This window comes from Dermacentor albipictus, chromosome 7 (genome assembly GCF_038994185.2).
Source record: "Dermacentor albipictus isolate Rhodes 1998 colony chromosome 7, USDA_Dalb.pri_finalv2, whole genome shotgun sequence".
Classification (NCBI taxonomy): Eukaryota; Metazoa; Arthropoda; class Arachnida; order Ixodida; family Ixodidae; genus Dermacentor; species Dermacentor albipictus.
In genome coordinates this window covers 99,816,780-99,840,786 of record NC_091827.1, presented here as the reverse complement: position 1 = coordinate 99,840,786, position 24,007 = coordinate 99,816,780, and the positions used below count along the sequence as shown (strand labels likewise).

Here is a 24,007-nt window from a genome sequence, read left to right as displayed (position 1 = left end):
CAAATTTCTATAGAATATTTCTATCGAGTTTCTTTAGAGATGCTAAAGGCAAATTTCTATAGAATATTTCTATCGAGTTGCTTTCGAGTCCCTACAAGCAAATGCCTATAAAAGCTAGGCCGATGTGTGTAAAGTACTTGCAATTTACCAAAGTTCTACTGTAGGCAATAAGGACTGCAGTAAATGCAGTGGCAAAATAATTGGTGCTACAACCACAAAGTATTCAGTTTGAAATGTTTATTGCACTTCAGACTAGATACATGCTTCATATATGTGACATACACACTTCAGACTAGAACTTGCAACACACAAACTGTAGCTGCCAACATGCTTCTCAGGTCAAGCTGGTGGTGCAAACACACGAAACATGAGGTAAAAGAATCAGTGGCAGACTTGATTACAGTTGACACCTCGCAATAACAGGCTTGACTAGGACAAGAAACCATACCATTAAAACTGAAAAAGGAGTGCCTGTTCCAGCAGTGCACATTAAATGTTTGGATACTAAAGCCTGAAAATAGACTGATATGAATGTGCACTGCAATGTTGTGTCAGCCTGACGAAACGACACAGCATTTTAGTCTGAGCAAAAATAACACTGGCAGTCGCTGCAAAAATGTGGCAAATAGTGGCTTTCACAGATAAGTACACCATATACCGAAAACACACAGCATTTTAGTCTATGTTTATGTGTAAAATTAGCACTGGTAGGCCCTGCAAAAATGTGGCAAACGGGTTATCATAGAGCAGTATAGCATATATCGTAAAAAGTTTAAAAGCTTGTATTTCGTTGTAAGGGAAACAATTTTGAGATCAGAGCCAATATTCTAATTAGGGTGAGAAATACAAACCAGACCGACACACGCAATGACTAAAAAAGAGATCTAGCTCAGGACATGCTCTAGCTCTAGCACATGAACAGTAAAATCGTTTTTCTCGGCAACTATGCAACCAAATTTGATGAGGTTTGATACATTTAAAAATGTTTAAATTATAGTTTTTACATTAACGCCATCAATTTTCATTAAAGTTTGCTGAAAATAGCAAAACTTGAAGGAAAAGGACTTAGTTTGCAACTGTAAATAAAAAAAAGAGCTAGCACAAGTTCGTTAATTCTGTAAATTTTCCTACTCAAATACATCCAAAATACAGAAATACATTTGAGACAACCACAGCACTATTTTGAATTAAGTTTCCGGCATTTGAGAATTCTACCTGTTGCAGGAAGGACTATTTGGCAGGTTTAAGAAAAATAACACCACGAAGCTTACTAATGCCCGTCTCTGTGCCAGAAAGAGATATCATAGTTCTGCAGACTCCATCTGCTATGTCTAAAGTCAACAAACTGTATATATGAATTTACAGCTTACATGAAATTGTTGCAACGTTTGAGAGTTTCGCGCATCTGCTCATAAATTAGTGATTGTATATTAGAGCAGCATATGGTATCTCTAATTTGACAGATTAAATTATGGTATTAGGTCCAACAGAAATGTGATCTCATTTTTTGTTATATAAGATTTGTTAACCTTACTGCTCTGTTTCTTCAAAATTTACAGTTTCCATGAATTCGTGCTACGTGAATTATGCTTTTTCAAATAATGTTTACTTTGATGCAACAATATTTCTTTATTTTACCTGACTCCTTGCTAAAAAAACTGCACAGTATTCATGAGATATGAATACATAAATATTAAGTGAATAAGTAAACAAATAAATATTGCGGTTTGTCTTATCATTTTACCACCAGCATGAACTGTAGGGAGCTTTGGCTACTGCCCACATGGTTGCAAGTTCATTCTTACATGACCACCTGCTATTTCACTTCCCAGGAATGGAGCGAGGAAAGGCTAGTTTTTGGCCTCATTTGGTCCGTCTAGTAACGGCGACGGTGGAGCCTGGAAAATAAAATTGAAATTAATTTTCAAAAGGTGTAATGAACATTCAGTCATAATGTATTAGCAGGCACAAACATGCCACAAATATCTATATAGTTGTAGCATTATGCTAAGTTTCATTTCAGTATTTCAGAAAAAAATTATAACAGAAAGGTGGCAGAACGCCCCACCTCCCCACCACTCTGCCAAACAGTGGCAGTTCTTTTGAGAATCACTTTTGAGAATATTTTTACCTTCCCAAGATTCGGTGACATCAGCACTGGGCCAATGTGCCTGGCAGTAGAATATCATTGCTGATGACAAAAAGCATCTCCGAACGACAACAGCCTAGTCACACATTAATCTCATCTTGCAATGACAACACATTCCCATTTATAACATAAGCAAGCAGGAACACCCATGAGCTAAGAGTCCTATACAGATGTCACACTATGCATAGAAAAATTTTTTTTTGAAAAGGGAATGACCTACTGGCTTCTATTGCTGAGCGGTAGACAAAATTAATATTCCATCCGCTTTTAGCCATAGTTGGTATGTACTATGCTTAATATGCGAATAATAAATTTCTCACATGGAGCTTGGGCATCTAAGTATGCATTGTATGGGGAACAATAATGTTTTAAGTTGTTTTCGCAAACTATGATGGATAACTGCCAATTTGTGGTATTTGGAACACAGTCGCGGTGTCACTGTCAGATACAATGGACACAGTATATTCGTGCTTTTTGAGTTATTGAAACAATTAGTTTCTAATCTAGTACGGGTATGTACACTGATATGTATCCTAAACGCAATGATAAGACTGCCCAATTGCAATTGAAATGTTAATTCAGTTTTAATTAAAAAGGGTCCTTCTTGCAACCTGGCATGTGAAAAACAGAAAACAAAAATTATACTAATCAAGTAACTTTGAAAACTGATTGCATAACTGCTCTATAGGTCAAGCAGAAAATTTAACAAGAAATAACGTGCCTAAAACTAGTTGCAACAAACAAATTTGTTACTACGAAGGTTGCGGACAATTCAGTAAACAGATTGTGACCCAGTCTTTTTATGTGGCATTCCTCAGCGATGTTGTTGGCCAATTGGTTGCCGCAGCTGAACAAAACAGATGAACAGTCTAAATCAGGTGCGCAGCCCCAGTCCCATCGGTGCATGGTCAAGTGGGACGAACATACTGATCCGGGGAGTGAATTATGGTGCTGTCTTAGGTACGTGTTGAGGCACCGGCCAATCTGTTGCATGTACGTTTGACCAAATATACACATGATCACAAGAATAGACTACACTACCCCTGACAGACAAGACAAATTTAGTGGTATCTAAGCAAGCCTTTCTTGTCAGGGTGCCATATGCACAGCAGTGTGCAAGAGAATTGAGAAAGGCAAGCAGGCAAGGGAGGCTTGCTCGGTGAAAGATACCACCAAATTTGTCGTGTGTCACAGGCAGTGAGTGCACTGTATCCCTTTCACATGTGGTCAAGCGTACATACGGCAAACTGGCCGGTATCTTCTCATGTGTATAAGAGATCCAGTATGGTCATCCAACTTGACCGTACATTTCCACAACGGGGCTTCATGTTGGATTACAATCGTTCATCTGTTTTCATCCACCGTAAAAACTGACAAGTGAAATCGATGAGGCATATCACATATATAGTAAGAGATGTGGGTGAGCCCCCATATTTAATGCAACAAACAAAAAAGGCATCCTGTGTAGGTCAACAAGGTATCCATATCAGTCTGTGCCTATGTACTACAGAAGTAAATGCAGCTTAGTAAATACTGACCTTCATATTAATTTTCAAGAAATTAAAGCTCACCAAATGTGTATTTTGCAGTGGCTGTTACTATGGGAACAGAGAAGTAACTGTAAAGATATCAATGATAAACAAAGATGTGCACACTACGTGCTTAGACCTGTGACATATTTAGTCCACTACCCATCGAATTCCTACATGCACAGAAAACTGCACGAGATTCTAGCACAAACAGAAAAAAAAAATATGCAAATAGGGGTACAGCATAGGAAATAGTTTTCAAAGAATAAAACCCCAATAAAAAGTAATAAATACACTATGTACAAAGCAAAAATATATGTAACTTGCAGGTAAGCAACTTACGCAAAAGAAATACTAAACATCAGGAATGGTTGGGTATAGTTTTATACAGAACACAATCATGTGGGCATAATGGCTATGCACACTAATAGGTAGCAAGTTCAATAAGGTTGCATAAATATTTAGTCTCTTTAGTATGCTGCATTAAGTAATGTGTTGACAAACTTCACTATGAATGACACCAAGCCCCCTTTTTGGAACACGTACATTTCATACACACCTGTCATGACGATCCAGATCACACGCCATGCTGCTGCAGCCATATATCCACAGGGTCGGCATTTCTTGGGGCTCCTCGATCTTGTAGTTAATGTTGTGGGTCACGGCCTCGCCACTACAAAATCAATTCTATGTTAGCTTAAAGCAGTGGCACAATAAAGCTGTGATATCGTGAAAACATGCAATCAGCACCTAAAAGAGTCACGAAAACAATGTCTGCACTAATGTGGAAAGAGAGCAAATGCTCGAAATCATCGAATGTCATGACAATGCGGACCTCTACATCAAATAAAGTTTTGGACGCACCGCAGCAGCAGATTACAATCTAAACTTAATGTTTTTTTTTTCCATTACTTAGTATAGGCAACGTTCCCCTGTCATGCTTAGTTAAGTCAGTTATGTCAACACATCTTGCCTTGGAAATAAAGCTGTACTAGTAGCAAGCTGTGATTGGCTTACATTTTTTTCTTAGAACTGTTCGTTAGCCAAAAACATCGTAAGCAGAGATTGTGCACAACGTCGAAGCATTTATAAGTGAGGAAACGTCATTGAAGAAAGAATCGATGAAGAGGTAGACGGGTCGTTACTATGCAACTTTAGCAGACAGGCGGGAGCTCACGCACAACTGCACAAGGCGAACACGATTTCCGAAACTTTTCTCAGGGGAAGCAAACGCTTATCAGGATTATCAATTCCGCACTGTGGCAATAGAGTTGCGTACACAATTCTTACAACCGGCGCGTAGCAAGTATCAGCACAGGGTTCACTGTTGTCTTGGGTGTTCCACTTACTACGTTCGCAAGGCACTCTATACACACACGAGAAGCACACACAACACGGACGAACGCACGTGTAGTTGGCGAGCACGATTGCTTACCGTTTCAACAGTACGACGAGGTCGAAAGGCACTCTCCAAGTTTCCAGTGATGCGTCTGCGATGTTACTTGCAGCAAACAAGCCACTGGGTAGTGGACGAGCTGAGGCGCGCTAATAATACGCATTACTTCTCTGCGCCGTCCACCAAACTTTCCACGAACACAAGCGGAGACAAAGGGAACGCACTCCATGGCATGGAAATCGTTGGTCCACATTTAGCTGGCGCGCCACGCATACGGCGTGCTTACAGCGAGACTCAAGCCATCTTCTGGCACTTTCGTGCTCGCGAACTACGTCTCATTTCATTACAGCAAACCTAATAACACACGGTCAAACAAACACATCGACGCAGCTCGCACGACAACCGTTGAAGACGGAGCAATAGCAACACGCCGTAGCTTCGTATTCTACCTGTCGCGTTGAATACGAAAATACCGGCGCCGCCAGCGCCGTCTGTATAATAGTGCGGCTGCTGCGGCCTCCGTGATTCCTACAATAATACCCACTACAGCAGGTTTTGTGCCGTTTTGAGCCGGCCTTTGAGCCGAACTACATACATATGTTGCTAGACAAGAAGAAACATTGACATGCTCATATTGTGTGCTATAGTTTAGGGCAGAAATAAATTACATGCAGTATTCTTGCTTTTGAATCGCTTATGCCACATGTAGTCAGCAAAAAGCATGGCCTTCAAGATCTCGACAATTTACCCTGTGTAAGCTATCGCTGCGGTGTGATTTTAACGATTTCAACCTCGGTCACTGGCCTTAAAACCCTAACTGACTTTACGCGCAGCCGTTACCTGCAGTTCCTGTGCCCTCACTTCGTTTCTCATTGAAGTAACTTCCTGCTGTCCTTTAAATGTAGCCCAGAAATTGTCGACACAACCTCGGAGGTACACGTGTGCAGTGTGTGATGTTTCCGTGCGCTTGTGTCCGTCGCACAGCAACGTATATACGATGATGTTTAATTTTACCCGTGAGGTACAGGTTACGCTTATGTGTTCCCTATCTTGCTTTCGTGGCGATGCGCTTATCATGCGCGGATCGCGCTCATGTGGTCTGTGACTGTTCAAGATTCCTTGAAAAAAAAAATCGTTTCTGCAGCGTGCATTTGAGTGGTATGTGCCAGAAATTTGCGGCGGCGTTCGATCTGTTTCCGCCCCAAGTGCTGCAGTCACTGCATGCCAGCAAATAGATATGACGCGATTGCTAAGGCGCAGTTTTGCTTAGTGTTTCTTGGTATACATCTTTGTGATTTACCTGCATATGCGATATAAACCACAATGCGCGCTTCCGTTATGTTTCTTTGGTTTTCCTAATTTCGATTAGTGTGATGTTTGCCTTGGTCAATGAGTGTCTTTTTAACGATGCTCTTACTTGATAGTAAAAAACCTCTGAAATGCCGATTGCAAGAACCAGCGTCTTCCAGTGCCTTCCATGGAGTGTGAAACCAGCGCGTTTTTCTTTTTTCTTTTTCTTTCTTTTTTTTTAAGCACTGGATCGCACTGGGTACGCTGGCGCTCGCTGGGACTCACTCGAGACCAGTGAGAACGCTGGATAAGAGCTGGGTCACACTGGAAGAGACGCTCGCATTGGAAACGGCGCTGGTTGTGTTTGTGCCGCGCTGGCTCCAGCACGCAAGGACGAGCGCTGCTGAATATTAAATGCTTTATACAATTTCATGGCTTGATACTAGTCTCTTGTCCTAAATAACGCTATATCTTAGGGTCATAGAACTATTTCGTGTCGCAGCATGGAATAAAGGTGCGTGAGCTGCCTTGTTTATTCCTGCACATGTGACACTGAAAATCACTTTCGTTTTTTGCATTTTGCCTTGTGACAGGGCGGACAGCTAAATTCTTTAACGAAACCACGCATAGACGGAGGACGCCGCTTTTTTAGTAGTTCGCACGTAACGTATGACTAGGAGTTATCGCCATTGTCGCAGTGTTGTGGAGTGGACATGAAATCCAGAAGTCGTTCAGACGCGCTCGAACGGACCCCGAGTTCGATGCCTACCGCTGCTTGATATTATCGCACCGATAACAAGGCTGAGGCGATTCGTGCGCTTCCACTTTCCCTATTGCACTAAAAAGAGTTCTGAGGCTCAAATACACACATTTTAGCTTTCGCCAGCTACCCGCGCCGAGATCAGTCCCCATCGAAGCTTAGGCATAGCGTATCCGCCGAGTCCGTCTGCACGCTATCGGCGCGTCTAACCTCAAGAATCAAGAAGTCTAAAAAGGATAAATTACTTTATATTTCAGATTTCGCATCGGTGCTTTTAAATAAACAATTTTTTCATGTCTACAGTGCCAGCACAAGAAGTGATCGAGGAGCGCCGATGTGACGCATCATAAACGCAGGTATATGTGCTGTCGCCGAAGGCTCCCAGCACTAGCCTGCGTTTCTCTGACGAATATATATGGCTAGACAGACGTGTAGACTGAAAGTCATCACTGAACTAAGAAAACATTGCATAACCCTCGCGTGAAGAACAAGAAACGGCTATCGAAATCGGCAGTAACAGCCCATTCATGCAGCGTCCCGGGTCGGTGGTTCATTTAGGACTTTTTTTCGAAGCTAAAATACCAATCGCAGTCGATGTTATGGCACTTCCGAGCACACTATTGAATATGGAGAAATGTTTCTTTGAGGTACAGGCGTGAGTTTTAGTTGCTGGCCGATAGCGCATCTACGACGTCTGTGCAAGACTTCTCTCTGTGAAACTAAAACTGCTTCTCGATTTTGATAAGCTAAATTATCCGCCCAAGTCCCTATGCTGACGCGGCGTAGCGGTAATGAGCCGGGCTGGGGATCTGCAGGTACGACGATCGAATCCTGGTCAGAGCACTTCTGTTTTTACATGTTCATTTTTTCGATTTATATTGTACTAAAACGCTATTTGTTGCTTTCTCTATTAAAAAAAATAACATACGGTGTCCAGGCACCACGTATTTAACGCGCTAGAGCTGTTTTTCGCACCAGTAACCAGCGCCTCCCAGTACGCCGCGCTTGCCCAGCGCCCCATGCATCCAGCGCGCGGCACTGGACCCATAATCCGGCGATGCACTGGATACTGGGTACTTTTTATAGAGTGAAAATATAGAGCCGTTCTTAGACAGGCCGCACTTTAGCTTGTTTAATTTCCTATAAACGTTCCTTTACAGAACTCAGTACGTATGCCATATGATGGCACACTTTTAGAACGGGAATGGAGAGCCAGTCTAGAGACAGGCCGCATTAGAAGTTCTGAAAACGTTCTATAAATTTTTCTATAGAATTTGGTACATAAGATGTCAACAGGACCTCTATAGAACTTTTATGGAGGATGTAGAGCCATTCTATAGACAGGCCGCATTAGAAGTTCTGAAAAGGTTCTATTAAGATTTTTCTGTAGGATTTGGCACATAAGATGTTAATACGACCTCTATAGAACGTTTCCAAAATCGTTCTATAAATTTTTTTCTATAGAATTTGGTACATAAAATGTCAATACGACCTCTATAGAACATTTATGGAGGGTGAATGGAGAGTCAGTCTATAGACAAGTCGCATTAGAAGTGTTAAAAACTTTCTATAGACATTATTTTATAGAATATTGTACATATGATGACAATAAACCCTCTATAGACTGCTTATAGAGCGTGAATGGAGAGTCAGTCTATAGACAAGCCGCATTAGAAGTGTTAAAAACTTTCTATAGACATTATTTTATAGAATTTAGTACATATGATATCAATACAATCTCTATAGAACATTTATAGAGAACGAATGGAGAGCCATTCTATAGACAGGTCGCGTTAGAAGTTTTAAAGACATTCTATAAAAATTACTTTATAGAATTCAGTACATAGGACGTCAATACACCCTCTATAGAACATCTATTGTGTGTGAAATGACTTGTTTCTATAGAAAGGTTTCTATAGACTTCTTATAGAGATTCTATGCAGACGACTCTATAGATCGCGAGTTCCTATAGAGTCCCTTTTGACTCCATAGGAACTCATTAGGAGTTCTAAAGGAACTCTAAATCCATTTTCATAAGGGGGGGCGCGCTGGCAGCCGCCGGTTACGTCGGCGCTGCAGTGCGTCGGACTATAGAAGGAGTCGTTTTCGCCAACGTAACGTAGCGTGCACGAGCGCGTGCGCGCGTTGCGTCGGACTATAAACGGCCCTTTACGTCGGCGCTGCAGCGCGTCGGACTATAGAAGGAGTTGTTTTCGCCAACGTAACGTAGCGTGCGCGAGCGCGCGTTACGTCGGACTATAAAGGCCCGTTTATAGTCCGACGTTATCGGCGCGCGGGCGAGCGTCGTTCGCTGTCAGTCACGCTACGTCGGTTGCGCTACGCCAGCCGAGATTGCATCCCCTCTATACTTCAACGCGCGTGCCGTAGGCTGCTATCTTCGGAGCATGCTCAGAAGGCTCGCCAAGTCGCGCGCCGTCCGCAAAAGCCGTGTGCGGAGTTGTGTTGGCGCTTTTTTCTTCGCGCGCAATGCATTGTGGTGCGAGAGTTCCGCCGACTTGGACGCGCGAATGGCTCCGGAGCCAAATCGGCGCCGGGCCCGTCGGGGCGCGTTGGAAGCCGCCGGTTAAGGGCCGTTTAAGGGCCGTTTATAGTCCGACGTAACGCACGCGCGCGCGCGCGCGCGCGCACGCTACGTCACGTCGGCGAAAACGACACCTCTATAGTCGGGCGCACCGGCGCAGCTAACGTTACCGGCGGCTTCCAACGCGCCCCGACGGGCCCGGCGCCGATTTGGCTCCGGAGCCATTCGCGCGTCGAAGTCGGCGGAACTCTCGCACCACAATGCATTGCGCGCGAAGAAAAAGGAGCCAACACAACTCCGCAGACGGCTTTTCCGGACGGCGCGCGACTTGGCGAACCTTCTGCGCATGCTCCGAAGATAGCAGCCGACGGCGCGCGCGTTGAAGCATAGAGGGGATGGCATCTCGGCTGGCGCAGCGCAACCGACGTAGCGTGACTGACCGCGAACGACGCTCGCCCGCGCGCCGATAACGTCGGACTATAAACGGGCCTTTACGTTAGCTGCGCCGGTGCGCCCGACATAGAGGTGTCGTTTTCGCCGACGTGACGTAGCGTGCGCGCGCGCGCGCGCGCGCGCGCGTGCGTTACGTCGGACTATAAACGGCCCATAAAGGCCCGTTTATAGTCCGACGTTATCGGCGCGCGGGCGAGCGTCGTTCGCGGTCAGTCACGCTACGTCGTTTGCGCTGCGCCAGCCGGGAGGCCATCCCCTCTATACTTCGACGCGCGCGCCGTCGGCTGCTATCTTCGGAGCATGCGCAGAACTTTCTCCAAGTCGCGCGCCGTCCGCAAAAGCCGTCTGCGGAGTTGTGTTGGCGCCTTTTTCTTCGCGCGCAATGCATTGTGGGTCGACGCAGTCGGCGGCGCCGGCGTGCGAATGGAGCAGGAGCCAAATCTGCGCCGGGCCCGTCGGGGCGCGCTGGCAGCCGCCTGTTACGTCGGCGCTGCAGTGCGTCGGACTGTAGAAGAAGTTGTTTACGCCAACGTAGCGTAGCGTGCGCGAGCGCGTGCGCGCGAGCGCGTTACGTCGGACTCTAAACGGCCCTTAAACGGCTCTTAAGTGTAGCCACTTTCTGTGGGGACAGGTTCGCCCAATAAGAGTTACTTTTGTCTTTCACAGTATTGCTACTGTGTTCTTCAACGTCACCACCACGTGACAATATAAACTTGCTGGACAAATGATATTAAACTTGGAAAATAGTTCAGATGTATGTGCGTCGAATGGCGCGTCTGCAATGTGACGAAAAGCCTTTTTTGTAGCAGTAATGATTTACTGATATTTTGCTTTGACGTGGTAACCCACACGAGGTGGGAATACATTGAATGAGATGAGAATAGTGCATTATAAAGGATCAGCTTAACTTTAGATGCCATCGCCTCACGGAGTCTACAAAGCACGCCGCAAGCTTTAGCTAAACAGGATGCAATAAGTTCCGCATGTTCTTTCCGCACTAATTTTTGATTAACTATAACACCCAAAGGTTTAACTTTAGAAACAAGTTCAATTACTTCAGAGACAACCTGAAAATGTACCTCTTCACTCAGATGTTTTTGTGGAGGTGCAAAAATAACAGCTTTTGTTTTTTCTGTATTTAATTTGAGAGCGTTGACCTTGCTCCATTCGGCCAATTCTTTCAGTCTGACATTTGCCAACAACGAGAAATCGCCGATATTACGAGACTGAAAAAAGAGGCTGTTGTGGTACGCATAAATGATGAACTTCGCGTCATTAGAAATGTTGACAATGCCGTTAACATATAATAAACCATTCTGGCCCTAGTATACTTGGAACGCTTCGTGTAATTTCCCCGGAGACGCGAGTCTTCTGACGAGTTGTGTTCTGTGGTTAAAATAAGATTGTAAAGGTTTGAGAGAAATGCCCCGGAACCCATAATGCTCTAGTTTAGAAAACAAAGTCTGATGATTTAGCCTATCAAAGGCTTTAGAGTAGTCGACAAAAATGCCTAGCGTGAGTTCCTTATTTTCAAAACCATTTAAAATGAAGTCTTTTTGGGGGTTAGCATAGCCAATTCAGTGGACATTCCATTCCAGCACGAAATCTAAATTATTTATTTGATATGATGGAACGTTTATCACAAGAGGACTTTAGTTTTTTACAAATAACTTTTTCTTGTCCCTTGGATAGGACAGGCACTACTGAGACTGGCCTCTAATTCGACGTCATATTTTTGTCACCGGAGTTGAATAAAACTGCAGCTTTCGCGTGTTGCATTTTTTTCAGTCAAAACTGCAGTCGCCAGCGATAGGTAAAAAATATGAGTAATTACTGGCAGCAAGAGATCAAGCACAAACGTAATATGTCCTATTTGCAACCCGTTCACATCACGGGATTTAGAATTTTTTAATGACATGAATTTCGTGTTAACTTCACGTGGATCTGTAGGTTTAAGAAAAGCACATGGCATGTGGCCGAAGCGAAGTAGAATATTTCAGATTGTCTCTGCAGGGGAGCAGCAATACCTTTTTTAAAATGTCTAAAAAGGTCAGATTTACTGAAAACGAGTGCCATTTCACATTTTGTTGTTAAACCTAATGTTCAGTTGTCCTTCTAGATGTGTTACATGTTTGCCAGTTTGCATCTGATATTGGCACCTAAACGTTTGCGGTGATTTGTTTAATGATTTACCCGAAATGGTGCCAAGTTTCCCATTCATAGTCATTTGTAATAGCTGCAATGTATTTTTTTTTTCTGGCGTGACCTGGACATACCGGCAAGCTTCATGAAGTACGGCGCTTGTGTCAGTAATGTGCCTTAATTGTTCGCTCCAGTTCTTTAGTGAGTTACAGTAAGATATCTGGAAAGAAATCTAAATTCTACGTATGCATACATGCTAAAGACATACTAGAGACAGGTAAGACTGCAGCTTTGAACGTTTCCAAGCACGTGACTAGGGTAATTAGAGATTGCTAAAACTGCAGCGGGAAGGGCCGCAAGTCGACGTACCCAGCGAAAGAGCATCAGGGTAACCCGCGCTTTTATCAACCCATGCGTTCCGTGGCAACCTTCTTGAGGCTACATCTACGGAATTTATTCGGCTACGTCATGTGTATTCATCGGTAGCCATTTCACGATAATGTGTAGCGGCATCGCGCCGTGCGGACTGCCTTAAGATCAAATGTGCACGAACAACGTGTACCTATTATTGAGATACAGAAAGGGCGTAATGCCGTGAGTAGAATAAAGAAAAAACTCTACTGAGGCATCGCTATATTAAACTAAATAAAGCGGCTGCTTGACTCACTTCCTACAACTAAGCTTCGTTGGACTTGTCTCTGGGACGGACGTGGCACGTATGCGGACAGGGTTGTACCAAACTCCGGTAACATAGCGTACATGACTGCTCCCACAGGAGTCCGCCCCTTTCCTGCAACTGTCACCGTTCTATTTGCGGTCCGGCATCCGAACAAAGGGAAACTCGCAGCCGTGAACTTAAGCCATCGTTTATTGTTGGCTTAATAGGTCAGTATAGATTGGCAGATCCTATCTAAATTCAGGGAAAAGAAGAAATGATTTTTCTCAGCAACCACTGCGCGAAATTTGGCGAGGTTTGTTGTACTAAAATGACAATTTTAAATCTAGTGATGGCTGGAAGCGGATTTTTTATTTAGCGTGTCGATTTTTGAATACACATTGACAAAGTTAGTAACTTTACAGAATACGGAACTATCATGTTTACAACTGTGTGACTCAGCAATGAAAAATTGATATCACAATTCTGTAAACTGGATATCACAGATCATCTAAACCGGACAATATCAAGATATTACCGCTCGGCAACGTAGCATTCCCATGTGAGTATTACTTGGGCGAAACCCTCGTAGACATTGCAGCAATTTCACGTAAGCTGTAAATTATTATACAGAATTTGTTTGCTTTAGATGCTCTAACCTATGCATTTTATAGAACGCCCATATCTGTTATTGATGCCGAGGCACAAATTTGTAAATTCAGGCCTACAACTTTTTTAATTGTCAATATAAAAAGTCGTTATAAAGCAGTTTAGGCACTGAATAAATATTTTGCTTACAACAGTTCCTCAGATTTCATTTTCTCTTTAAATTGAACACATGTCATTAACATCGGCCCACGGGTTGCTTCTGTAAAGCGTTTATGTGTTTTGCATGCGTTTGAATTGGCGGCATAGGAGCTGCTCCAGAGCTAAAGAGAGAGAAATGGATGCACAAAAAGGCAGGGGAACTAAAGCCTCGTCTTAAAGCAATTCTGTCAAGTCTGGTCTGCTACTGCATCTCCATGGTACTTTCGAAAGCGCCCACTAGGTGTCCATCCGTGGCGCCTCTACAGGTGGTGCGCTACGCGTATATCGAAGGCGGCCAGCTGACGCTCTTGAACGACAAGTCTTGAGGTTTCATCCCCCGGTTAGCAGTGTCCTCCTTGGGAGCTGAATTGAAAACATTCTAATTGCACTGGAGAAGAAAGAGCAGCAGGCACTGCCCCGACAAAGTCGACGACAACGAGTTGCTCGAAGCTTTGTGCCTATGCTGCGGTGCTCTCTTCTCTGAGGGTTTCATAAATTAAACTGTAATGCATCTCGACATAATCAACTAGGACGCAAAGTTGGACAGGTTAAGGCGGCATGAAAATATTACGCTACGAAAATACGCATTTTGCTTACCGAATAAACTTATCCAGTTCATTCATAATTCCATCCACTTGTGCATTCCTTGAGAAAGGAATGTAGTAGAGCAGGTTTCGGATAAGGCCCGGCAATAACTGCATGTTCGGGCGTCCCATCATTACGTCTTGCAGTGCTTCAAGAATTCTGGTCACCTTACACAAAGCTATGTCCCCACCGAGAAGACCGTTAGGGTAAAAAAAGGACGTGACATTCTTGGTGAAGCAGGAAATGAGGATCGGGCGAATGCTCACAGGCTCGCCTTTTTTATCGCCTATACAGGCCTCCAGTTCACGGAAGGCATCCTGCAATACGAAAAAAGAAATTAAATTTCACGTCGATATTTGCTCGATTTCTTATCTACTGCGATTACCTGATGCCAGAGAAAGCGACAAAATATTTTTCTCTTGTCTGTCCATGTGAAGCAAAGGGAATTTCTCAGTGAAGGGCGCGAGTTATTGGCAATATTTTAAGGGAGTACTGTCATAATGTCTTCGGCATTCTGTTTTTGGTGCTGGACATTGAAACAACCGAAAAAAGTGTTCGCACGCCTCAAAGCGCCTTCAATATCTTACTGTATTGCCTGTTCTACGACCCAGTTTAAGTTTCATTTCCCAGAAGGTTTATGCGCCATGCCTTCTTAAAGAAGAACCTGGTCACGTGGAAAGAGGTTGTTGCGACATTTTGGCCGTAGGGCCTGCTTGATCAGTCGTCTGCAGTCCTATGACCTTTTCTTTTCTGCATATAGCCAAACTGAGACAAAACAGTCGCTAAAGTTTTTATAGGCGCTGCTTCAAGCTACTGAAATTGTCGCTATGCCGTCGAGCGAAATATAAGCGATTATGCAGAATTCGGAGAATCGACGATGGCCGACAATGTAATCGAATAGCCCCAATGAGCGAACGAGAGAGCGAGAGAAGGAACGTCTTCTTCGCGGACTCCCACCACCGACCACTGACTTTCGACCAACCGCGAAAACCGCCGAAAGAGACAAAGAAGGGCATTTGCTTTAATAAATATAAGCGTTTTAAAACACTTTAGTTTAGACTAACATGACGTAGTGCAAGTACCAAAGCACCTCAGGTACACCAAGTTCCTTTCCAGGTAAGTAATAAGCGGTGAAACCACCAGCAGGGTGTACAGAGCTTGGGCTTCCACTTTAATCATATTTGCAAAACAGCAGATGGTGACAACTGTGATTCTCCGTTTAGATTCAGATGGAAGATGACGGATTCAGCATGGTTTAAAAGAGGCAAGCAACATGATTTCCCTAGCTTGAAAACACGCTTGGTAGGAAAACACGAGGCCTGGAAATGTTAGGCTTTTCTGCACTCGTAAAAGAAGGACCAATGGGCGCGCCACGCGTTTTCTTAGGTTAACGCAGCTACGATATATACGCGACCTTTATACGGGTCGAATGCCAAGGTGCTTCTCCTTGATCAACCTGAAAGCTCCAGGCACTATCGATTAACCCGAATGCCGCCAGGAACGCAAGCAGGGCAATGAGCTTGGCACTTACACCTGGCCATCCACCGATGCATTGTGGTTTGTACGCCAATTCTAATCGACGCATACGCGCTGTACGTTTATATGTAGGAGCTCTGCGATAGAAAAGGTTAGAAGCCTTGTATTTCAACTATGCGTGCGTGGACGGCCTTGTGGGGCCAACGCGGGAAAAGCCCAAAGCTGCGACGGCGGAGAATCGCAAAAACTGCACGTGGTGACGGAGACGAGTGCAGACACTGAGGTGCTACCAACCACGGCGGACGTGGATAAGGTTATTATTACAAAGATAAAAAAGAAGAATAGACAAGAAGAATAACAAGATTAAAAAAACAAGAAACTAAGGGTATGCGAAGCACTGTAGTTTCACAATTATTTTAGGAGATGACATTGCGGCGGGACTTGATCTCCCGGTACCATCGTGGGCGGAGCCGCCGACTTGATCTTCGAGAGGCTTCGGTTTTGGCTCCCCAAGATCTCAGTCCCTCAGGACTCAAATAAAGTTCTTGTCATGTCATGTCATGAACGTAGCAGCGAAGTGCCTGCCGTCTACTCTCATCACCCTCCTCCGCGAGATGAGTAAATGAAAGTACGTTCCCTAATGCGGGGTACCTAAATCTTTCTCGCAGCATTAGTAATGAAGCACTTTCCTTTACGAACGGTTCTGCTTGTAGGAGATTGTTTAACCATGCGTGCACGGTTCTTACAGTGTGCGTGCGTGCGTGTGTTCGCGTGCAAAACACACACATTGAGTGAGTTTTGGTTTACTAGTCTGTTCAAGAATGCAAAAATTAGGAAAACTGGCTTGTTCTTAGGTGCAGCGCAAGAAACGAAGACAAAGTAAACAAGCCAGTGCTCGCGCAGTGTTTTTTTGCGTTTGTTCTCCTCAACCCTTGCGCTAGCCCCAACCATGAATGCATTGCCTAAATCGGGAAAAAAATGTTGTGCATGTTCTGCAAAGGATTCTGATTTGTCCGGGCTAGCCAGAATTACCAACCGTTTTCCAAATTCTTTGTAGGCTTGCGCTGACCTGTTATCACCTAGGGTAAACAGCGAAGATTACTTCCTTGAAATATGCCTGGTTCTGTGGAGTTTAGAGTCTTGGAAGCGTAACTCCTAGCGCGGTAACCGAAAAATGACCCGTCGGCACGATCCTGACGCGAGCATTAGCCTGTGATAAACAGCAACATAGCAGTTCGAGCAGCCAGGTACACTCCAGGGTACCTGGCAATAGCGGAAAACCTCGCGGTACGCTGCCTTCTGAATTTCATCATCAAATGTATTTGTTGATAGTCTTGTTAACGAAATTTATTATACGTGCTGGGGAACGGTCAAATATCGAATGTATTCAATGAAACTGCTGCTTTGGCTGCATTAGGACATATTCCATTGAATTTATTAAAGAGTGAAAAAAACCATTACGCGCGCACGCTGGAAGCCTGTTTCCTTCGTCGCAGTCAACCTCAGATTGCGGAATCTGCGAATGAAGACCACCCTTTTTCTCATCATGGTGACACAGCCTATGCGCGGTACTGCCTGTTACCGTTACCTACTTGTGCTTTTAGGATATTGCAATACATTTTATTCATGCACTTCTGACGTGCCTTCATAACTTGTGAAGCCGCCAATATGTAGCGAAGTATTCTGTCATGTCGATAGAAACTTCACAGCACGCTAAATAAAACAATATATAGGTAAACAGACAAAAAAGTCCCTAAATATAGCGGCTATATTGCTAAGATGAGAACAATTGTCGTCTGCTATGACAACAGTCATTGCTGAGCCCGATCAAGCAGCATATCAGAACGTCAAATGAGCCGGAGCAAGAGCCAAAACGTCGCGATATCCTGCTCCCGCATTACTGCCCCATTTGATTTGACGTCATCACACATGCAGCTTCTGAAAAACGAAAATGTAGCTCATTTGAAAGAAAGCTACACAGTAAATTTGTAGGATGGTGCGAGACCTGCAGGTATCTTACTTTGAATTTCTAAGTCCAGGAACTTCATTTATCGCAAAAAAAATGGGAAAAGACAGCAGAAGACAGACAAAGTGCCGACCTTGGTGCCGACTGTCCAACGAAATTCTACAGCGAAGCTGTCTATAGCTAGGATCTCAGAATTTCTTTGTGGCGTAATGTCGACAGAAAACTATCATGGATGGATCACACCCTTAAATGCAATGCCTCACACAGCCGTAAGGCAAAGGCTAGAAGCAACTCAGCAAAGTGAACAGCGCGTACATTCTTTGGAATCAGGCATACAACATATAGAACAGCATACGTTTCCGTAAAGAACAAGCTCAAAACAAGCATATGAACCCCATAATTGATGACGAGGCGTTCCGGCACCTACATGCAATGCGAAGCTCACAGCGGTCCGCGCATACACTTCCCGGTAAAGATTACTGTCGCGCAAGCTACCGTGGCCAAGGCAATTTGACTATAGCTTACGAAGAAGGGAGTGACGTAAAGACACATTCGTACTTAAAGGAAGAACCCGCCTAGCAACTGGTTTTTGTTGTGACACTGCTGTGAGAAGGATACGCGTACTGAGGACTCCTGAATAGGAACGTGCTTACGAGGCGCGGCGAATTTCTCTTCTCTGGTCAACTCTTTCTAGATGCACGAAGTAGCGGTGGAAGAGGATAGCAATAGGGCCTTGTTGGTACGGCATATCTTATTTTGTTATAGCGCAAGCTTGACAAGGGCAACAGAAGGCACATCTGACACACACAGCGCTTTGTGTGTCAGATGTGCCTTCTGTTGTCCTTGTCAAGCTTGTGCTATAACAAAATAAGATAGCGGTGGAAGCCAAGTCGGAGAGTGTCCTAACGTCTTAGGCTAATAACCAGGTAAAGCGCATGTGAATGTCGCCACGTGAACGCCAACCTACTTCGCAATGGATAATCGTTTTAGTTGTTTACAGCTTCGCTGTCGAATAACGTTCAGAACACGGAATAAAGACTTTTTTTTTCTGTTAAAAACAGGCACTAACGTGGCACTTTTACGAAAAAAAAATAACACTTGTAGAGCGATCATACGGGCAGGAAAAAAAAAGTATAATTTGTGATAATCGAGGAACAGTACTTCTTTTTCGATCACGGCATGTAATAGCGCACTCATACACTTTTTGCAAGACTTACAAATGAGAAATGGCCCTGCAAATTCAAATTCCGTTGACACTTCTGCATTCATTTTGCGCAACTGAACCTTGTCTAAAAGAGGCGGGGAAGCATGTTCTTTACAGTGGACTGGGATATGACTGCCGTGCTTGTTTATTATGTTGCTCTTGATGCTTCCTGGCATGATCATCGAAGCATTGTCACCGCTGTACTAATGCAAGTTTCTACCGGTTTTTACCGAGCAACTCCGAAACAACGTAGAACCGGACATGACAACTTTCGGTGCCATGTATTTGCTGTATTGAACATTTCTTTTTGTTTTAAATATTTCGTTGAGTATTTGAAAAAAGAACAAATCCTCCTATATGTAGGTGTAAATTGACCTCACCGTCATGCGCTCCTCCATCGAAGATTTCGCAAAACCAAGGTCTCGCAGCACGCGCAAGCAATACCTCCTGTTCGCTATCCAGCATTCCCCGTTTAGCGTTGCGACTCCTGGAAATATTGAGAACGAAATGTTTGTAGCCTAAAGACACATAAAGCACACGAGTGTCGCAGCATGTGGGCTCATGATATGTCATTGGAAATTAAGATTGAATAAATAAGAGTTTTGCTTCAAGAGAAGGCACGGCTATCGGTAACTTTTAGGGATTAGGTAGGTTCTGTATTAGATAGGTAGGTAGATCGCTGCGTTAGGGGACCTTTGGCTGAAAAGGGTATACACCTCTGTCTTTGTTCTTCTGGCCTCAGTTCGACCTTCGTTCACCTTCCAAGGTGCTTGTTCTATTCGGTAGCTCTCGAGTGGGCGGGCTGACCTCTCCAACCTGACTCGAAAAAAGACATGTCTCGCTTGATTCAGGGTTACAGTGTATTCCATTTGTTGGGGCTCAAGTGTCCCCATTTAATAAGTGTTGGGCGCCGGATCAGCCTTTATACTCAGCAGAATTGTGTACGTAGCTCCGTACCTTCGAATGAGGAGGTGCGATTTAAAAAATTTCGATGTCATGATCAGAACAGCATATAAGAAGGCACTAGGACTGTCGGCTAAAACATCTACAGAGCGCTTATTGTAGTTGGGGGTGCACAATACAACAGTTTATATAATTGAGGTCCACCTATTAAGTCAATATGCCAGATTGGCAGGAACGAAAACAGGACGCAAGGTACTAGAGGTCCTAAATATCAGCTGTCCTTACTATACGGCAACAAGACAAGACATTCCGAAAGAGTGGAAGGGCAAATTCGCGACACTGCCCCTTCCTAAAAACATGCACCTAAAATATCATCAAGCAAGGAGGAGGGCAAGAGCCAAGAAAATGGACCAGATCTATCCTAAATTAGTGGGGGCCTTCTTCGTGGATGCTGCAGGTCCGATGGGAGGAGTCTCCACAATATCGGTGGTGCATCAAGGGCAGACGGTCAACTGACTTTCTGTTCGGAACGGGGAAATTGCAGAATTGGAAGAGGCGGCGATCGCCATGGCGGCTTCGCATCCTACTTCAGAATACATCATTACAGACTCGCAAACTGCATATAGAAATTACACGCGGGGCCGAATTGCACCGCTAGCTTGCAGGATCCTCAAACAATCTGGGGTCTTCGCTTCGCGCAAAGAGCTGATTTGGGCGCCAGGTCACGAGGGTGTAGAGGGAAACGAGCGTGCACACGCTGCCGCCCGAACTTTTCTCCCCCGGGGTCCCTCCTCCTCCCTCCCCGAAGACTCGGACTTCCCAGTGCCATTAATAACTTATGCAGACGTATTACAACACTTGCGCTTATCGCGAAGAAAATATTCGGGCCCAGCTAAGGGATTAGACAAATCAGAAGAATGCCATTTACGAAGGTTACAAACCCTGTCATTTATTAACCCAGTGAAGCTACATGCTATTGAGCCACAATCTTTTTCGGCCGACTGTAAATTCTGCGGGCAGAAAGCAGATTTGTACCATATGGTATGGGCCTGCCAGGCTAATAGTGCCTTAGAAACTATAAAACCGCCAACGTTGGAAGGATGGGGGCAGCCCTGTCCAGCTCAACCCTCAAGGACCAGCGAGCCCTCGTGGAAAGAGCTAGGGCGGCGGCCTTAGCCAACGGAATTCCGGAATAGGAATCCGACCACCCTTCTCCTAACTCCCCTCTCCTTTTTTTCTTTAAATAAAACGTTTTCATCATCATCATCCCTTGTGAGGTGGTCTAACCAAAAGACCAAGTTTGCCTACTTCGTTGAAAGCTGTGCAGCTCCAAATAAGGTGACGAAAGTCTGCTCCACATGCTCTGAGAGCCTTCGGGTAGAGATGTTTTCTGCCATAGATTGTTTGACTTCCTGCCATTTCTCAATATAAAAAAGTTGTGTGGGTTGCAAGTGCTCTGAATATAGTTATATGTGAAAGTTAAATCTGAAAACGGCAAGACACGCGCATCGGGTTTTCACGACGTATAACCGTGACAAGGTGTCCGCGGAGAAGCCCGTTGTCATTGTAGCCGGTACTCGCAAACGAATCAAAGACAGCGCTTTAAAGTGGCTGGCACGAGCTTCCCGCTGAAAAGCTCAGTTATGCACGTGCTGTAAAATATGAACAGCAGTGGCAACTTCCGCTTCGTCGCACATAGTACGCTTCAACACTTGGTGCGCGCCGCGTCGGCATTTAGCAAACTCATCCCGCGCGGGCATGGCTGCTCTCAAAGCACGACCCTCCAAGTCCACTACGCCACTACAGCTGAGGGGACACTACACGCGCTTCCGCTTATCACTCTCCGCAAACCGGCTTTATCATCCGCTGCGCGCCAGTCAGCTGGGTTGCGACGGAGTGGTGGAAAGCTTTGCGTCTGGGAGCGAGCGGTCGGAGAAATTTGGTAGGTGTTTGTTTGGCGGACCGAGCAGAGAGATGGAATGCCCACACTTGCTATTTCCTCCCGAACGACCGCTTGTATAAGGGGGATAGCGGGCACGCTTTCCCGACAGTTGGAACGAACTGGCGCCGGAACCATGGCTCACAGCGAACGATGCGCGTGATATCTTCCGGTCCTGTGGGCTGAACGAACCGCGGCGGGTCTTCGCAAGAAGATGTCGCGGCGATATTGGGCAATCGGTCGAAAGTTTGAGCGACGAGGCGGCCCTTCGCTTGTTCAAAGCACCGGCACTCCTTTATAATTGCACCCACAGTGGCACAATCCTTACACATCAGGAGACTGAAGGCATCATCTGGAATACCTTTCAGTATGTGACCAATCTTGTCTGCCTCGGTCAAGTTATGAGCCTGGCAGCAGAGGGCCAGCACATCCTGTATGTACACGACACAGGATTCTGTGTACGTCTGAGCGCGGCACCCAAGTTCTTTTTTTTGCTGGCAGCTGACGACCGACAGATCTGCGACACCGGTCTCGAATTTTTTCTTTGCAGACATCCCAACTCGTTAGGTCAGCTTCATGTGTGTCGTACTATTGCTTCGCAGTTCCTCTGAGATAAAATATGACGTTTGGTAGCGTCGTTGTTGGATCCCACCTGTTGTCGCACACTCGCTCGTATATCGAAAGCCATTCCGTTACGTCGGTGTTGTCCGTGCCACAAAATGTCCCCGGGTCCCGCGGATCAGTGAAGATGACCGTTGGCACGGACTGCTGAGGCGTTGTCGCTTTTGTCGGTTTATTTGCCATTGTGGCGGCAGGTAGACGACGTCCACTGCGAAGTTCCGTGATTGTACCCCGCACCTTCCACCAAACTTTTGCAGGAAGAAAGCAGGCCCACCAGTGTAAAATAATGTATATCTACAACTGGTGTATATGGCGTTCAAGCAGCTGCCAGAGTTCGTCTTCCACTAGTCCAATTCAACTTCTTCCTTCCCTTCACAACAATATTTTAAGCTTTTCTTTTCAACATTCTGTTAACGGTCAGCGACTTCCACACACATCGTAGTACTGCGCTGCTTTGTACTTAGTGTTGTCCCCCCCCCCCTATGTAATGCGTGCCCGTGCCTTTAGGGCACTTGAATAAATAAATAAATAAATAAATAAATAAATAAATAAATAAATAAATAAATTCCGGTCTGCTATCTATACATGGGCATCTGCGGAGGGAGTATGCTTAAAAAATGGCTGTGGATTAGCTATGGTTAAGCCCAGGATGCGAAGCATACTAGCCTTTATTTTAGTTGTTGAACCACTGTTTAGCCTGGTGAACTGCTGTTGCTTGGCTATATTAGGTTCGGCTAGACGAAGAAACAACTCATGCAGGCGAGCGCACGAGCTGAGACCCGGCTATGTAGCTACGCGGCCGCAAGCGAGCGCACGAGTTGAGCCTCCGCTTTTGCAGCTGTTATGACGTCATATGGTGGCTACGCGGCCGCGCGCGGCGCAGCAAGGTTGTGCGGCTAGAATGCTTCGCATAAAAAGGGTTGTAGCTATTGTTTTATCGCAACTATCCCAAATGAAATTATATGACAATCAGTCGCTAAGACGACTCTTACATTACGGCGAGTATCATTTACTTTTAATGACTACATAGTTCACAGTGAAGTTGCAAATATTGTGGAATTTCCGTCTGCTGTCGCTACAGGAGCTTCTACGGAAGGGAAACGGACAGCCCCATGTTTGTCCGCTAGAATAAAAGTCTATAGTGCTTTCATGTTTTATTCAGCTAATCAGGAAGTACAGGTATTCTCAACCGCAAGTTACAAACAAATGTGTTTTGTTTCGTGCACTTCATCCGACTGCGTCCCGGTCAACCCAAATCATCGCTCGCATCGTGGCTCAGTTAAACGGCCAGCTGTGTTTAAACGGCCCTCAATCGCAGCTGCAACGTACACATTCCGGTTGTTCTCTTTCACCAACGACACACCAGTCATCGGGGAGGGCGATTTCAGCGTCGACGCGTCGTGGCCTTATGGCAGCTGGCTTCTGTCCTTTGTGCTGGAACAGTTCGATCTACAGTGTTACAGTGGCCCCCCACGATGACGCGTCAACGGCCGTGTATACACTTGACGCTAGCCAAGAACTTATCTAGTGTCCTCAAAGAGCAGTTGGCGGCGTATCACAGCGACCAGAAGGCCATCATCACTTGCGTGA

The 24,007-nt window shown here is 45.0% G+C and overlaps 1 protein-coding gene and 1 long non-coding RNA gene across 3 annotated transcripts in view; both read right to left on the bottom strand.

Moving 5' to 3' along the window:
• Window positions 1–24,007, bottom strand: part of LOC135916857 (cytochrome P450 2C31-like) — a 72,315-nt gene that overhangs the window by 42,634 nt on the left and 5,674 nt on the right. For both annotated transcript variants that reach the window (XM_070521390.1, XM_065450284.1), the window contains exons 2-3: window positions 19,335–19,441; window positions 14,321–14,625 (exon numbers count right to left, since the gene is read on the bottom strand). In XM_070521390.1, the coding sequence (XP_070377491.1) occupies window positions 14,321–14,625; window positions 19,335–19,352 (323 nt within the window). In that variant the 5' untranslated portion in view covers window positions 19,353–19,441. The remainder of the gene's footprint in view (window positions 1–14,320; window positions 14,626–19,334; window positions 19,442–24,007) is intronic.
• On the bottom strand, window positions 1,734–5,486 carry LOC135916840 (uncharacterized). Its single transcript, XR_010569083.2, has 3 exons — window positions 5,114–5,486; window positions 4,238–4,351; window positions 1,734–1,898 (listed from the first exon to the last, which is right to left on the bottom strand). It is a non-coding gene; the product is annotated as an uncharacterized lncRNA (long non-coding RNA).